Source organism: Pelobates fuscus, chromosome 2 (genome assembly GCF_036172605.1).
Source record: "Pelobates fuscus isolate aPelFus1 chromosome 2, aPelFus1.pri, whole genome shotgun sequence".
NCBI classification, from domain to species: Eukaryota; Metazoa; Chordata; class Amphibia; order Anura; family Pelobatidae; genus Pelobates; species Pelobates fuscus.
This window is the reverse complement of record NC_086318.1, coordinates 201,728,130-201,745,682: the sequence shown is the minus strand read 5'-3', so window position 1 is coordinate 201,745,682 and position 17,553 is coordinate 201,728,130. Positions and strand designations below refer to the sequence as shown.

General features: G+C 38.3%; 1 protein-coding gene across 2 annotated transcripts in view; it reads right to left on the bottom strand.

Moving 5' to 3' along the window:
• The window catches only part of UTRN (utrophin), a 583,870-nt gene that overhangs the window by 37,833 nt on the left and 528,484 nt on the right, over positions 1 to 17,553 (bottom strand). For both annotated transcript variants that reach the window (XM_063443106.1, XM_063443107.1), the window contains 3 exons: positions 12,966 to 13,051; positions 4,486 to 4,643; positions 1,473 to 1,639 (listed from right to left, as the gene is read on the bottom strand). In XM_063443106.1, the coding sequence (XP_063299176.1) occupies positions 1,473 to 1,639; positions 4,486 to 4,643; positions 12,966 to 13,051 (411 nt within the window). The remainder of the gene's footprint in view (positions 1 to 1,472; positions 1,640 to 4,485; positions 4,644 to 12,965; positions 13,052 to 17,553) is intronic.

Below are 17,553 nucleotides of genomic sequence, written 5' to 3'. Positions count from 1 at the left end.
TAAGTGATGGATGACAAAAGATTTAGACGGTTCAGGTAATATTACCATAAGTAAAAGTTAATTTTCTTGCACAGTTGCTTTCCTTATTTTTGTTTGTGAAATTTGTGTATATTTTTGTTGTTGTTGCTATTTTGCATTAATAATGCTGCAGTGCTTACGTGCCAATATTTCCCTGTCATCCATTCCAGTGTAAGTAGTCTTACCTAAGTCCACTCCCCATCTCCTCTCAGCAGGAAATTAGAGCAGGAAGCCAGCTACCATTAGCTCTCCTGAGATAAGTCATCCAGTGCATGCAGTGGCGGAACTAATGTAAAGAGGGCCCTAGTGCAAGAAATTATTTTGGGCCCACTCTAAACACACTAAAACATACACACACATTCAGATACACACACCCTAATAGACAGATACACACACTGACACCTATACTGACACTTAGATACACACCCTGGCACATCAATATACACACTGACACATACAATTAAAGTCAGATACTTACACACTTACTGACATATACATAAGCTGACACACACACTCTGACACATAGATACACAGACTGCCATATACACTGACACATACACACAGAAACACATACTGCCATATACACACACTGACACACAGAAACATATCATAAGTTTAATATTTGCAGCCTCCCTCATGTTAACATATTTTTTGTCTGGCTTGCTTGGCGTCCTGCTGCTGACTGAAGCTGATCTCTCTTATCTTGCTCTCCTCTCCCTCCATGCTACCTGTGCCACATCCTCTGCCTCCCGTGGGGCCTCTCCCATATTGGCCTGTGAGGAAGTGATCTGCTGTCACTTCCTCTCAGGCGGCCAACACAATAGGGGTCTGATTGTGCTCTTATCTAAGTGAATGGCCCACTCGATGGGCCTCTCCAGTGTGCTACCCCCGGTGCAGCGCACCGGCTGCAGTAGCAGTAGGTCAGCATCTGTGTGCATGGCCAGCTCATTGGCTGAGCTAATCAGTTAAGTTTTCTCAACCAATGAAATCTGAGTTTAGCTCATAGCTGAGAGATTCCAGCTTATAGGAGGTAAAAACATGTTACTAAATGGTTCGAATACTTACATTGGGAGGGGGTGCCAGGTTATGGTGCTAGGAGTGTTCCTTTAAAAAGGATCTTATGCCAACATACATCTGTAAACTTAAATCAGGACTATAGAACGTTTTTGTGCAATGCAGCCTGCCTGAGAAACATATAGAATTTCTTGCGCTAAGTCACTTATTTAATAGGGCTTGCGTATGCCTTCTTAAGAAAATGTATTATACACTGCATGCGTATGGTAATATTTTAATGTTTCCAAATTAGACATCGTATAATTAAATTCTCCATAAATTTATCTCAGCTTTGCCATCTTTTTCTGGTATTTGCCACTCAGAATTAACTAATGTAAGCAAAGTCCAGCATGTGTAGAAAACATTGAATTAATATTAGATTAAAGACTTAAATACCCTACCTGAATCCTACAATCGGGCACTCTTTGCAAATATTACATTTGGCTTGATGCTTAGCGGTTTCGGCAGCTGCTACTCTGTGCAACACAGGGAACCAAACCATAGATTGAGGTTCCAAACGCATCCACTCAATGAATTGCATTACGTTGATCTCTGGCTTGTTCTGAGCCTGTAGGGAAAATGTCATTATAATGAGTTGGAGACTTTAAGCTCCACATTGTCACAGCAATAACAGAATTTGCTCTACATTGACGCAAAAAAATACAGTCTATACAGGCCAAATTGAAGTCCTAGATATCCAAACATTATCAAAACGTAAAGCAAGCATTTCAAGAAACACTTTAAATAGAAAACACTTTAGGCCAAACCAGCTGATTTGGGAAAAACAAAGAACTTTTTTAGCTTAGTTATTTGGCCTAAAATGTATAATTCCCTTGACAATTCACCAGAAAAATGTCAGGTTTAGTGGAAAGCATTGCATGAAAAAAGTACACTCCTTCCTGATTTTACTAACAGTTAATTCCAACTACACCTATTAAGTAATCAGTGAAAATGGATTTTAACAGATCAGCTCATGCTTAGAACCACCTTACTAGCAAAACAAACATTAGGGTAGGCATCAAAAGAAGGGAGGGGTGAAAGATCAGAAAACAAATAGAGAAGAAGACAGAGGTATGCATGTAGGGAAATGTAACCTTTAAAGAAATAACAAGCAATATATATGGACCAGAGCTGGTTAAATTCAACTTTAGCATAATGGACAAGACATAAAGGTGATAATATAAGTCCGTAGGTCTCTTCCACATTGTATTATTATCCGGAAGCACTTGTTATGAGGAATGTATAAGAAGGGATGGATGGAAGCCTGATTATGGCTACAAGGTAAAAAATAAATAAATTAAATAAAAAAAGATTTATATATATATATCACATTAATTTCATGGTAAAAAAAAATAAAAAAAAAACCAATTAATTAATTTAAAAAAAGCTATATATATACAAAACATTGATTTCATGATATCATCCTGAACTGGACAGATTTCAAATGGCAGGAATGGATGAATTGTATGCCTACGGTGGTCAGCTGAATGATGGATATTCTGCCATCAATCTGGCCAGTCAATCTGGCCACAACTTCCTTTTTGCATTCTCTCATAGCGGAAAGATGAAAGCCTTATTTAGGCACACAAATAATTCTTTTTAGACAAAGTGAGCCAAAATGACAATTTGGACAGTAATATAGCCACAGCAAAACAAATTAATTACAAACTAATTTAGCAAAATAAAAGCCGACAGGGTGAATTAAACATTATCTGTATTAGATCTTTTGCTAAAAGTGTTCTGAATCTTTGTTAGTGATGCGGTTTGATAGTGTATGGTCTCTATGTTTGTATAAATCTCTCTCTCTCTCTCTCTCTCTATATATATATATATATATAAACAAAAAACATATAAACAATACTCCAATAGGCACTGCTCATCAGCTCACCATGCAATGACTACATGAAAACAGTGATGGATCCTCACTCTACTCCAATTGTCTATCTTCCTCCCTCCACTCCCTCTATCTTGCACATATACGGTAAGTGTTTTTAGAATACATGTTTCTCTGCAATATTTGTTTTTCTAAGTAAAGTCAAGACTATTTCCATTTTATTTAGCACAACAATATCACTTTACTTATATGTTGTAATAAATTCTGCTTTAAAAAAAAAACAACAAAACCCTCCAATTTGGCATTGATTTTTGGTTTTCCGTTTAGACATAAATGCATCATGACCTAATCTGCAGTTTAGAAATGTTTGTAATAGCAATGCTTAGCCATGCATTTGCATTTGTTGACATATATTCCTGTATATCCACCTTCTGCTGTCGGGGGCTACTAATTCAGTTACAGGCTACAGCAGGTTTGGGGAGTCTGTTGCCTTCAAGATGTGGCTACCCTACAGCTTCCATCACACAGAGCAAGGTTTAATAGGGCTGGTGTCGGAGGCTGCAGGTTGATAAATTCTGAGTTGGAAGAAAATAGCCTGTAGAAAGATGGCTTTATAAACTCGAGGAGGAAAGGAATGAAAGATGAATCTGAGCAACTGAATAGATATGTGAATCTAGCAATCTAGGTGAACAGATGCATCTTTCAAAGGATGACATATTTAAAGACATCTTCATTTATCATCCCTCCTGTTTCTTTGTTTGCTTTCATTACTCAACTAGCTCATGGCTGATCAAACTATTTTCTGTAAAACAAGCCGTGCTTTTGCAAAGGATAGCATGTGGATGCTTCAAAATCTAGCTTTTCGTGAGTTTTTAAATTGGCATCAACAAACGGTTAGTCTGAAATAAATATATTTTGATACTGGTTAATATAAGTTTTGGAAATAGTCTGGTATTTAACATTGTGCTATATATGCCTGACCATCCTTAAAATCAATCTCAGGCACTGCCCTACTCGCCCTGCAGGGGCAGTACAGATTACAGCGACTACAAAAACTGGGTTATCTTCAGATAGAGGCATTACCAAAATGGAAATCCAATATGCTTAAAATGTGTTTCACAATGTTAAATTGCCTTTTCTCCCCCTTAGTTATGGATATAGAGTTGCACTATATTATTGCATAAAACACTATGCTAACTGTATTATACCTAAGAATCGTGCTGCACGCTTGTGAGATACAAAAGAAGGTTATTTACAAACTGCATTTCTTGGAAAAATGTCTAATGTTGGGTTAATCACCATGGAAACCCCAGCGGATTGCTCTATTCAGCAACAGAAATGCTTTGCATACAATACGCCCTTGCACCCACCTGTTACATTGTTCTGCCCTATAGACATACGTGAAGAAGTTTGAAGTGGATTCATAATACCTTTGCAAACTTCATATTGCATTTCCTTACAAAGGTTGTTTAAGTTGCAAATGGCACAAAATAAGTGATTCGTTGTGGACAGGCAAAGCACTATAAGCCAGCTTGAAACTCGGGCTCTGTTTTTGCCAAGTCAGTTGAACACACACTTACATGTTGGAAACAGCTGCGAACACTGGGTTCAATGTTACTGCCACCAAAAGCGGCCACTTCTCCAAGCTGTCGTGGAATTTGAATAGCATCATGAAGCAATAACCCCAGCTGCCTTTGGTCGCATGTATCAGCAGCCCCTGAAATTTCCTTGAATAGATCTGTGGAAAGTAGAGAATATTTATGCAAAACTATACATCACGATATGGCATACCCTTAGAACATATATTTATTTTTTTTAATAAAATATTTTCCCAGGATGGAGACATTGAGATTTCTCTTGTTTTCAAATATGTCCTGGGTCGACAAAACATTGCACATTGTTACAATAGGATACAATATTACAAAAATACAATATATATGCATACATACATACACACACATATATATAAATGTAATACATAACAGGTAATAAATATATTAAACCATGACAGGTGCATTCTGTGCTGAGGTATATTGCCATAGATCTATTAAAAGATTTTAGCTTGAATAAAGATTTGACTGTGTCCCTGAAGTTATTCCATAATTGCAGTGCTGTGTAGGAAAAGGTGCGGCCGCAGGGAGAACTTCAAAGGCGGCCGCAGGGGAAGCTTTTCATGAGGCCGCTGGGGGAGCAGGCTCTTCTGGGGGAGCAGGCTGTTCTGTCTCTGCTCCCCCTCCCTCGCGCGCAGCTTAATGAGACCGGAGCCGGAATATGACGTCATATTCCGGCCCCGGTCTCTTTCTAGTGCGCGAGGGAGGGGGAGCAGAGACAGAACAGCCTGCTCCCCCAGAAGAGCCTGCTCCCCCAGCGGCCTCATGAAAAGCTTCCCCTGCGGCCGCCAGCACAGCAATCAGTCTGCCCACCCACAGGTACCAAAAAGTGTGTGTGTGTGTGTCTGTCTGTCTGTCATGCTGTGTGTGTGTGTGTCTGTCTGTGTCATGCTGTGTGTGTCTGCCTGTCTGTCTGTCTGTGTCATGCTGTGTGTGTGTCTGTCATGCTGTGTGTGTGTCTGTATCATGCTGTGTGTCTGTCTGTGTCATGCTGTGTGTGTGTGTCTGTATCATGCTGTGTGTGTCTGTCATGCTGTGTGTTTGTGCCTGTCATGCTGTGTGTGTCTGTTTGTGTCATGCTGTGTGTGTGTGTGTCTGTCTGTCTGTGTCGTGTGCCGTGTGTCTGTGTCACGGTGTGTCTGTATCATGGTGTGTGTGTGTGTGTGTCATGCTGTGTATGTGTGTCTGTCAGTGTCATGCTGTGTGTGTCTGCCATGCGGTGTGTGTGTGTGTGTCTGTCTGTCTGTGTCATGTTGTGTGTGTCTGTCTGTGTCATGCTGTGTGTGTCTGTCTGTGTCATGCTGTGTGTGTCTGTTTGTGTCATGCTGTGTGTGTCTGTTTGTGTCATGCTGTGTGTGTGTGTCTGTGTCACGGTGTGTGTGTTTGTCATGGTGTGTGTGTCTGTCTGTGTCATGCGGTGTGTGTGTGTCTGTCTGTGCCATGCGGTGTGTCTGTGTCATGATGTGTGTGTGTCTGTCTGTGTTACGCTGTGTGTGTCTGTATCATGCTGTGTGTGTGTGTGTCTGTCTGTGTCATGCTGTGTGTGTCTGTCATGCTGTGTGTTTGTGCCTGTCATGATGTGTGTCTGTCTGTCTGTGTCATGCTGTGTGTGTCTGTTTGTGTCATGCTGTGTGTGTGTGTGTGTGTCTGTCTGTCTGTGTCGTGTGTCTGTGTCACGGTGTGTCTGTATCATGGTGTGTGTGTGTGTGTCATGCTGTGTATGTGTGTCTGTCAGTGTCATGCTGTGTGTGTCCGTCATGCGGTGTGTGTGTGTCTGTCTGTCTGTCTGTGTCATGCTGTGTGTGTCTGTCTGTGTCATGCTGTGTGTGTCTGTTTGTGTCATGCTGTGTGTGTGTCTGTGTCACGGTGTGTGTGTTTGTCATGGTGTGTGTGTCTGTCTGTGTCATGCGGTGTGTGTGTGTGTCTGTCTGTGTCATGCTGTGTGTGTGTATGTCTGTGTCATGCTGTGTGTGTGTCTGTCTGTGTTACGCTGTGTGTGTCTGTATGTGTCATGCTGTGTGTGTCTGTGTCGTCTGTGTCACGGTGTGTCTGTATCATGGTGTGTGTGTCTGTATCATGGTGTGTGTGTCTGTGTCATGGTGTGTGTGTCTGTGTCATGGTGTGTGTGTGTGTCTGTCATGGTGTGTGTGTGTGTGTCTGTCATGGTGTGTGTGTGTGTCTGTCATGGTGTGTGTGTGTGTCTGTCATGGTGTGTGTGTGTGTGTGTGTCAGTCGTGGTGTCTGTGTGTGTTTTTAACAATAGTGTTTTACTCACTTTTTTTTTCCAACGTCGTGCTGGTCTCTGCCTCTATGACTGAGGTCATCAAGCTTGATGATCTCAGCCAATCCGCACTGACACAGGAAGCGCCTCTAGTGACCGTCTGAGTGTCTGTCACTAGAGGTGTCACTAGGAAGCAATGTAAACCCTGCCTTTTCTCTGCAAAGTCAGTGTTTACATTCAAAAGCCTCCCGGGACAGGCTATAGACACCAGAACCACTACATTAAGCTGTGTGTGTGTGTGCGCCTGCTAGTGAGCTTGCTTGCTTGCATGTGTGTGTGTGTGTGTGTGTGTGTGTGTGCCTGCTAGTGAGTGAGCTTGTGTTTTTATGTCAATGAGCTTATGTATATTAGTGAAATTGTTTGTCTATGAGGCTGTGTATCAATGAGCTTGTGTGTGTCAGTGAGATTGTCTGTGTCTGCATGTGAGTATGCTTACTGTATAATTAAATGTTTTACTCTGAAAGGACCAATATATTATATTAGAAAAAGCAATATATATATATATATATATATATATATATATATATTACTCTATTATCTGGGGTGGCAAGACATATCCTTACATATTACATGCGACAATATATGGCGCAATGACTTATGGGGCTGGCATAGATTTTTTTTTCCAGGGCTGCTTTGTATCCCCAGTCCGGCCCTGCTAGGGACTGTTGTAGTGTTTGGTTGTCCATTTGGAAAGTGGAGGGCTGGGAGTGGTTTGTGGGGGTTTGTATGCTATTTATGGTTTTCCAGAAGCTTTGATAGGTCAAATTTTCACTGAAATATTGTGCCTTTGCCATTTTTGTTTGTTTTGTGCATGCATTTCTCCATTGTCTGATTGACAATGGTACGATTGAACTTTGACCACAGTGAATCTCTAAACTGGTACATTTGAACAACGTCAGCTGTAACCCAGATCAGGTGTGTCCCCCTTATTCGCACCTTACATATCAGTAATTCTGCCATGATGCAATACACTGATAAAGTGCTCCACAAACCTAACCTTCCACTGGCAGTAGCTCTAGGATGCAGTCAGTATGCTTGGGTATATACTGCTTATTGTAGCTCACAGTAATAGTAGTATATCTCTCGAGTGTCTGTCATTAAATTGAGCAGTTTCTTTTTCTGATTCAAGTCCCTCTGTTCTTTCCTGCTTGAGGTCCCGCTCTTATTGTAGCCTGAAATGTTTGCTGTATAAGTATATGACCAAAAACTGCAGCATATGAGATTAGTTTGTATTTGTTTTACATAATTGTCAATCTGTAGATAAGATGATTAATGAAAAGCTCTTTTGACTCTTGTTTCTGAATGTAAACATTATGAATGTTTATGGGAATAATACTTGAGGCTCTAAGGCAAACCTATGGCCAACTTTCCCATCCCTTTCAAGATATTTCAGAACCTCTGCACACATTGAACTGTACAGGTACAGAGTAAGAGGATTTTACAGGGTAATGTCATTTACAGGAATGACTGGAGCTCTGGCTAAGAAGCCTGTTGCTCTGCAGGGCGAGTACCAACTCTGGAGTGGAGGTGAAACTTCCTAAGGTTTAATGTAATATTTTTTAATATGAATCTAAATTGTATAATGTATACATGCTGGTTTCCAAATAACTAACATGTTTCAGAGCCAGAAAAATTTCTAAAATGTAATACATTTTTTTATAGGTGCATAGAAATATTTTTAAATCTTCCTAGCACTACACAGAATAAAGGTACGTGGTGCGCTGTGAAACCTTTAAACACTGCACTGGACATAGTTGAATTCTAAAAGATGAACTTGAAATAAAAAAGTAGAGAAAATATGTTAACTCATTACATAATAATTGCTGCAACCTGAAGTATGTGCCCCATTCAGAGCCTAATATCTCAAGTGGCTACTACAGAGTTTACAGTTTAACACAAATCCTTAAATTTGAACAACATTTTAAATGTCACACATAACAACAGCAAATATGTCTCTTCCTACTAACCTGAAGGCTTTACTACTTAAGTGTCATATTCTAGTCGTTGATTTGATGCCACTGTGACACTGTGATATATTAAAAGAAAAGTCGGATTCATGCTGAACATTAGTCTAAAGGCTGGAGAAGCATTAAACAAAATGTATGATTGTAATGTTTAACACAATGAGTGTAGCAACTCTAAAGCAGGGGGTTTAGGAAATTCAACAAATAGATCATTAATACATATGACTCGGTTTAGATAACTGCTGTTTGGGCTTAGCAGCCAACTGTGCCCTGGGGATATGTGAACATTGGGTTTATCTCAAGCATCGTACTGATAATTAAAAATAGTGAGAGGTATTTGTTTCATAAATGAAGCTGCTGTTGCATGACCAATCCATTAAATCAATGTAGTAAACAACATACCCAAGAGGAAGTTGGTTTGGGGAGCAATTATGTAGAGGAACCAACTGTATCTGCTGTTTTTTTTGTTTTGTTTTTTACTCATTTCTGATTTTTAATTCCCTTTGGCGTTTTTTTTATTTACCGTCTCCTGTTTGATTTTGAATCAATAAAGCTCAGTATACTCTAGGATTTCAGATTTAGTCTCATAATACTTGCCCTCTTCTGACCATCTTATTCAGCTATATCTGCTGGTAACTAGATTTCAAAGAACAAAGTCACTTAAGAGTGAGTACATTGAAAATCAGACCTGACTGCCATAGTAACCTACAAGGGATCTGTGATGCCGTGTACCAAATTAAGCACATGTCAGTCAGAGATTGCTTCCAAGGTATAAAGCCAATGCTTCCCTCGCCCAATGCAAGATAATAATAAGTATGTCAATGTAATCCTAAGCAATCAAATCTGTTTCAATTTTAAAGTAAAACAAAAAAATAGCTACATGACATGAAAGGGTAATTCTGCAGACATAGCGGTCATTTGAACAGTGAACACAACGTTCTGAAAGCTAGGGAATGAGATAATGTAGAGCCTAAACAATGTGTACAGTATGTAACAATAAAGGGAGGATGGAGCACCGGTCAGACTGACGGACACTACAGAACATCATTCTACAAAGAAGTACAAGGCGATGTATAACTGAAGAAGACAAAATGGGATTTATATGTAATGTTTGTTTCCTCTACACTATCATGTTACCTCCAAATGCAAAAATAGCTTAGTCAGTTAAGATGTTACAGTTGGGGCAATAAAAGTGAATATGTAAAACTTTCATTTCTTTGATCAATTGGCCAACAATTTTTCTAGCAGTTATAAAATAACTAACATGATTTCAATAATATTTCAATATTTGTTTACTTTATATTTGTACCAAACTCTCAAAGCAACCTGAAACCTTCTTGTAGCGAATTGGCTTTTATCATTGCTCCCAGCAGATTTCTATATTTTTATATTTTAAGAAGCTGTTTTGTATTCAGCTTTTTCTATTGTTAAAATATGTATCTATTTTTTTAGAGTTTGAGGTGGCTTTCTTGGTATTTTATCACAGAAATAAATAAAAGGCTTATGGGAGCATGTGACTGCACAGAGGCAGAGTACGGAGCGGTTATGAAAATCATTCATTTTAAATAGTAGAAGCGGTGGGGAATTGAGGAGAACAAGCCTATATCCAGGAAGAGTTATAAATCTGTCTTACCCAATCTAAGCAAACTGTGTCATGTTTTCCCTGCTTACTTGCAGGGCAAAGAAAACTTTTTTTTTTTTTTTTTTAATTCTTTATTTTTGGTGTGCAGGTGGGTACATACAGATTACATACGCCACAACAGCGTGCATTTATACTAAAACATATGCAAACAAAACAGTGGCAGAAAGACATTGCACAAATTTTTTTTTTTTAAGAAAGCATGGTAATAGGTTAGGCAGCAATGAATGAATTACAATAAACAGTTTGCGAAATAACTTATCTGGGTCAGTGTGTCATAAGGGGACTGATTATTATTTCTGTTGCTTGGCTTAAGGGTGACTTCGCTGGTGTTGCTAGGCAACTAAATTTGGGTGACCTAGAGTACCATTCTGGCTAAGTCGCCAAGCATAGTTTAACTTATTGTATTCCAAGCCGTTAACTGATAAAAGAGGCCTGACTAAAAGTATGTTGTAAATAAATAAAACAAAAATGTTAAAACGGTTAACCTAGCCATATCGCTTGATTTAGCGTAAACATATCCTGGACACGTTTTAGAGAAACGTCTCGATTCCGCATATTAATTTAAGATGCTACATAGTATAGTACCACCTGATGCCTATATGAAAGTATGTTGTAAAAAAAAATTAAAACAAAAATGTTAAAACGTTTAACCTCGCCATATCGCTTGTTTTAGCGTACACATATCCTGGACACGTTTTATAAAAAACGTCTCGATTCCACATATTAAAGCAAAGAAAACTTTTTGACTAGATATTTTTAGGTTTGAATTGATACTATCTTTTTTTCTTTTTGCCGGTCATATTAAATTGCATGGCTTTGTGTGCAAAAACACAACATGGTGACAGTAAAGTGTATAAACAGAGAAGTAAATGTAGAAAGATGTATTTGTGTTAAAGACCTCATGTTATAACACGAATATGAAAAACGTAAAAAAAAAAAAAATCATGTTTTTTAATTGTATTTATAAATAATTTACCCTTAATGAATTGGTAACAAGATAATATATAAAATATTAAGGCAAGAAAAAAGTTTGGAAACATTTGACAAGCACAGAGTAGTTTTCCTATTACCTGGCTATCCAGAGCTCTTCCAATTTTCTGGGAAGTTCATATGCCTGATTGCAACTGCACCCCTGCAACACCTCTTATTATGCATTACACGTTGGGTAATATATCTGTGCCCATGTTTATTAAGGTCTCTGGATGGAGCTAAGTATTATATGTGAAATAATTGCCATAAAATCAAATAGAATATTTGTTGTGTATATTTGTTTATATGATATCCTTTTATTTCTATTCCTTTATTTGAAAAACTAAATAAAAAACATTTGAAAAGAATATTTGGCTCTTTGCTTTTCTTTTGTGTCTTCCACTGATATTGCTCGTTCTTTGTCTTGAATAATATGTCAGTTGGCAATTTAACAAGTGAATTTGTCATATTATACACCACAGAGCCCATTAAGGACATATGGCTGAAATTTGTAGGAGATCATAAATAATCTATTTTTATAAGACGGAGTGCAAAATAAGAATGATTGCCTGAGATGAAATCTCTGAAACTGGAGTTTAGTGCTAGGCTGCCTCAAGACCCTTATTCTATTCAGTTATGTTCTGTATTTGGATTTGTTAAACCTTGGACAAATTCCAACATAGCAGAACTTTAGAACAGAAAGTCAACGCAAAGGGCAGACAGGTCTCTAGAAAGTCATGAATCGGAATGCGTTGGCATTAGAAAGTCTAAAAAGCTATCTTTAGATTTTATTTTTGTCTCCTTTGTTTGATTAAGTGCCAATCTAATTAGCTATACTTTGAAAAAAATGAACATCATGTAATCAACAATAGCTGGAATGCCAAGAATTAGACATCACGTAAGAAATCACAATCTCACAGCACGTGCATTAAAAAAAACAAACAAACAGTATTTTTTAATACAAAAATTGTGCCAACCACAACAATATCATGAATTTCAAAACAGGCGCTATTTAAACAACCCACAAGGAAGCTGTGAGCTTGTAGACTGTTTAATATACAATAAAACAATTTTAAAACAGGGAGTCACTAGAGAACACTGGAGATTGAGAAACGCAATAAAAGGACGGTATTACACTCTGTCAAAACAATAGCCCATTATGTAATGACAGTTCTTATATTCCAATAACAAAGATCAGGGAATTGTTAAGCCGATCTACTGGGTATTAATTAGCTTGAACAGTCTTTGGAAGAATAGAAACACTAGTATGGATTAGCTGGCAGTGAACTGCAATATAGCCTTTTAGCAATGATATCACTGTTCCTTCAAATAATCAAAACTACGTTTAAAACAAAGAAGATCAAAAAGACATAGCCTCACAATTTCCATGAAAACATCTGCATCTGACATTTTCTTCTACTGTACATTTGTGAGGAATGTCAAACTTAATTGATTTATTGAATGTTATCAGTTTTTTTTTGCGTTGTCTGAAATGTTATTTTTCCTTCAACAATCCTTTCTTTACATGAATATCAATGTATTTACCCAGAATAACGTCAAACAAAACAGAAAAAGGAAAATCGTTTGTACTTACATCTGTATTTTTCCTCTAGCAAACCCTTGGATAGAGACATGAGACCAATCTTTAGTGATAAAACGCGGATTTTACCAGTCCGTCCCCTGCAATAATAATGGTTATCATCAGTCTCCACTATTTAACAGTAAATTCTAAAAAAAACATTGCTATATATGGATCACTTACGGTAATTAGAAATTGATTACAAGCAGAATTGCTCAATCAGCAAACATTTTCTATGGGCTGAAGGGTAATACTGCTTTATAAAAATAAAATAAGTAAATAGCATGTTTATTAAAGTAAACCTTTCATCAATCTGCAGCAATGTGGAATACTAATTAAAATGACGTCTAAACATATCCTCTTTGACCCAAATAAATTTTAACACCTTTCCATCCACCCATGGCACCTTTGCAAACAGGTTTGTAACCAGTAAATACAGGTTTTTAACCAAGATTAAAGGATGTTATATTTAAAAAAAAAACAAAAAAAAAACATATTTGTTCTATGGTCTGAACAATTATTGTACTTTAATCATGTATTTACACATGGTGTTATTTAGAATCACTGAATTAAAATTTGGATCATTAAAGGACCACTATAGGCACCCAGACCACTTCAGCACAATGAAGTGGTCTGGGTGCCAGGTCCCCCTGGTTTTAACCCTGAAGCTGAAAACATAGCAGTTTCAGAGAAACTGCTATGTTTTCATTGAGGGTTAATCCAGCCTCTAATGGCTGTCTACCTGACAGCCACTAGAGGCCGCTTTCGCAATTCTCAGTGTGAAAATCACAGTGAGAAGACGCTGGACGTCCATAGGAAAGCATTGAGTAATACTTTCCTATGGACGGTTTGAATACGCCCGCGGCTCTTGCTGCGCTTGCGCATTCAGCGCACTGGATTAAGGAATGTGGCTGAAGGGGTTTTTAATCCCTTCAGCCCAGCAGGAGGGGGTCAAGAGGGTTGGGGGGACCTAATAACTCTATAGTGCCAGGAAAATGTGTTTGTTTTCCTGGCACTACAGTGGTCTTTTAAGTACTTACAACAAACTAAGTTTTGTTAAAATTTCTGCAGAAATACAAATAGGTCACTAAAAATTATCGAGCCACTTGTGATCATAAAGGTAAATTGGCAAGCATAGCCAAACCTTGCCCATGTCAGGTGTTTATTAGGCATAGCCATGAAAAAATAGCTACATGATTTGAAAAATAAGTTAAATATTCTAGAATTAAATAATAGTATATTATTTAACTATGTGTCAGGGCACAACACGCCTTCACAAAATCGATAATGACAGTTTCCTGTGATGTCATTTGGGCTACAAGCCTTTACAAAATACACCCTGTTCCAAATTATTATGCAAATGATATTTGTCTCATTTACCTAAATAATTGATATAAATAACAATCAGCATAGTTCTCATGTTATCAACTATTAAGAGTACAATTACAATTTTATTGAACAAACCTCCTAATGATAACAGTATTTTTTTCACACATAAAAAGCTTACAATGCACTGTTCCAAATTATTACGCACAGTAAGTTTCAAAACACTTTATAGGTTGTAAAGAACTGAAAATTGTCATTTGTTGTGTTTGCAGCATATTTATTGAAATCAAAAGCTATTTCAATCAAACTTATAACAACATTTTAACTTTTTAAACATTTTAACAGGTCACGTTACATGTTAACATAGGACCCCTTATTTGATAGCAGCTTCACAAGTCTTGCATCCATTGAACTTGTGAGTTTTTGGACAGTTTCTGCTTGAATTTGTTTGCAAGATGTCAGAATAGCCTCCCAGAGCTGCTGTTTGGATGCAAACTGCCTCCCACCCTCATAGATCTTTTGCTTGAGGATGCTCCAAAAGTTCTCAATAGGATTGAGGTCAGGGTAGGATGGAGGCCACACCATGACTCTCTCCTTTTATCCCCATAGCAGCCATTGATGCAGAGGTATTCTTTGCAGCATGAGATGGTGCATTGTCATGCATGAAGATGATTTTATTACGGAAAGCATAGTTCTTCCTTCTGTACCAGGAAATAAAGTGATCAGTCAGAAACTCCACATACTTTGCAGAGGTCATCTTTACACCTTGGGGCCAACCAGCTCTCTTCCCATGATTCCGTCCCAAAACATGACTCCACCACCGCCTTGCTGACGTCGTCCTCATCAGTGAACAGGACTGTTTGAAAATTAGTTTTCATGTATTTTTCTGCCCAATGCAGCCGTTTCTGCTTGTGAGCATTGGTTAGTGGTGGCCGAATAGAAGGTTTATGCACAGTTGCAAGACTCTGGAGGACTCTACACCTTGATGTCCGTGGGACTCCAGAGGCACCAGCAGCTTCTGTTTGCTGCTATGTAATGGTATTTTAGCAGCTGCTCTCTTGATCCGATGCATGGATCTGGCAGAAATCTTCCTCACTGTGCCTTTATCTGCACAAACCCGTCTGTACTCTGAATCAGCCACAAATCTCCTAATAGTGCTATGATCATGCTTAAGTTTTCATGAAATATCTAATGTTTTCATATCTCGTCCAAGGCATTTAACTATTTCACTCTTTTCGGCAGCAGAGAGATCCTTTTTCATCCCCATATTGCATGAAAATGGTGCTCTGCTTAATAATGTGGAACACCCTCCTTTAGTAGTTTTTCCTTAAATTGGGTTCACCTGGCAATCTAATTATCACAGGTATCCAAGATTGTTTTCAGTGATCAAAAGAGCCCTGAGACACAATGCCATCCATGAGTTAAATTTAAAAACAAAATATTTAATCTTTGTGACACTTAAATAGAATTTGCATAATAATTTGGAACAGGATGTAGATAGTGATGTTATTTCCTTTTTTAACAATAATTATGTGGAATATGTATCAAAAGTGTTGTGATCTGAAAATAAACCTACATTTCGGAAAGTAGAGCAATCACCATGGAAGTGAGTGGAACCAGAAGGCACATTGCATTGGTGACTACACCTCTTTTCCAAATGTGTAACCACGTTTCAGAACATACACTTTTTAAACATACCTCAATATGTGTACAATATGTGATTACTCATTAGGCAGCCAAGGTGACCACATAGGGCCTGGATTTAGACAGGAACTCGGTACCCTGCCTGCACACGAAGTTCTGTCTCTTGCTGTGAGAAGACCCTCCTTCCTTAAGCCAGCGGGGATATCAAAAAGATCTCAATGTTCAGCCCTTACTTCATAGAAGGAGCATTGTGTTCTGCACAAATATCAGGTATAGACCACTTTAAGTGCTCCCTTGTGGTTCACTGGCACTTCTCAACACGATATTGGTGCAGACCATAATGTTCCCCCAGCGGACCACCGTGGAAGATTCTTTATTGGACCATTAAGGTAAGTGGGAGAGAGGCAAACACTCACACACTACACATAGACAGCCTCACTCAGCCCCTCCCCACACACATACAGCGTTCAACTTCCGCCACACACAACACACAGCTACTACACACACAAACAAAACAAATACACCACACACAAACACAAACAGAACCATGGATATCTAGATATCTAGGAGGGATCTCAATCTGGCACCCTGGGCAACCTTAATCAAGCTCTGAACAACAACAGAGCATTTTACATATTTATTCACTAGACAGGGATTTGAGGCAAAATAAAAACTGAAGTAAATTCTATAGCTGTTTTCTAATTCCAAGATAGCGATTCTGGCCTAAATTTTTCTATCCAGATTTCAGTTTATTACTTAGTGAATAAACCCTCTATTGTAAAACAGTAACTTCTTAGATTTTTGCACAACCTGGAACAAGCCTGTGGCATACTAAGGGGCTGGACCGCCCCGGGTGCCACTCACTCACACCATCACCCCCCCTCTCATCATAACCCCCCTAACACATCAACCCCCCTCACACTGCATTTACTATACAAACACACTACATACAATATACAAACACACACAGACACACACTTATACATGTGTGTGTATCTGTTTGTGTGTCTGTGTATATGTTTGTGTGTCCTAGTGTGTCTATCTGAATGTGTGTCTGTATGTGTGTGTGTCAGTGTTTGTCTGTATCTGTGTATGACTATGTTTATATGTAACTACATGTGTGTACCTATGTGTCTGTGTATGTTTGCCAGTGTGTGTATGTGAGTATATGTGCATACATCTAAGCATTTCACCTACACTACACACAAATACAACCCTGCATCCAAATGTCAACACTACATAAAAACACACCACCATACTCAAAAACCACACTACATAAAAATGCACGCCTGCATTCAATTGCCAATACGTGCACTACTCCATACAAAATAATTCAAACACACAAACACTGCTCGGTACTAAATACATAAAAAGAAAATACAAATAATGCTCGGTGCTAAATGCATTAAAAAAATGTGTGGGTGCTTTTTTACATTTTTAAACTGGGGGGAAGGGGTGCTAAATATAGGATCCGCCCTGGGTGCCAAATGCTCCAGGTACGCCCCTGGAACAAGCGAAAGGGTTATGTGTTATACTATTGTATTAAATAGTTTTTATTAATTTACATTGTATAAATTAGCTAAAAGGGACACTCCATTGGCCAAATACAAAATAAATAAAAATCACTGTTTAT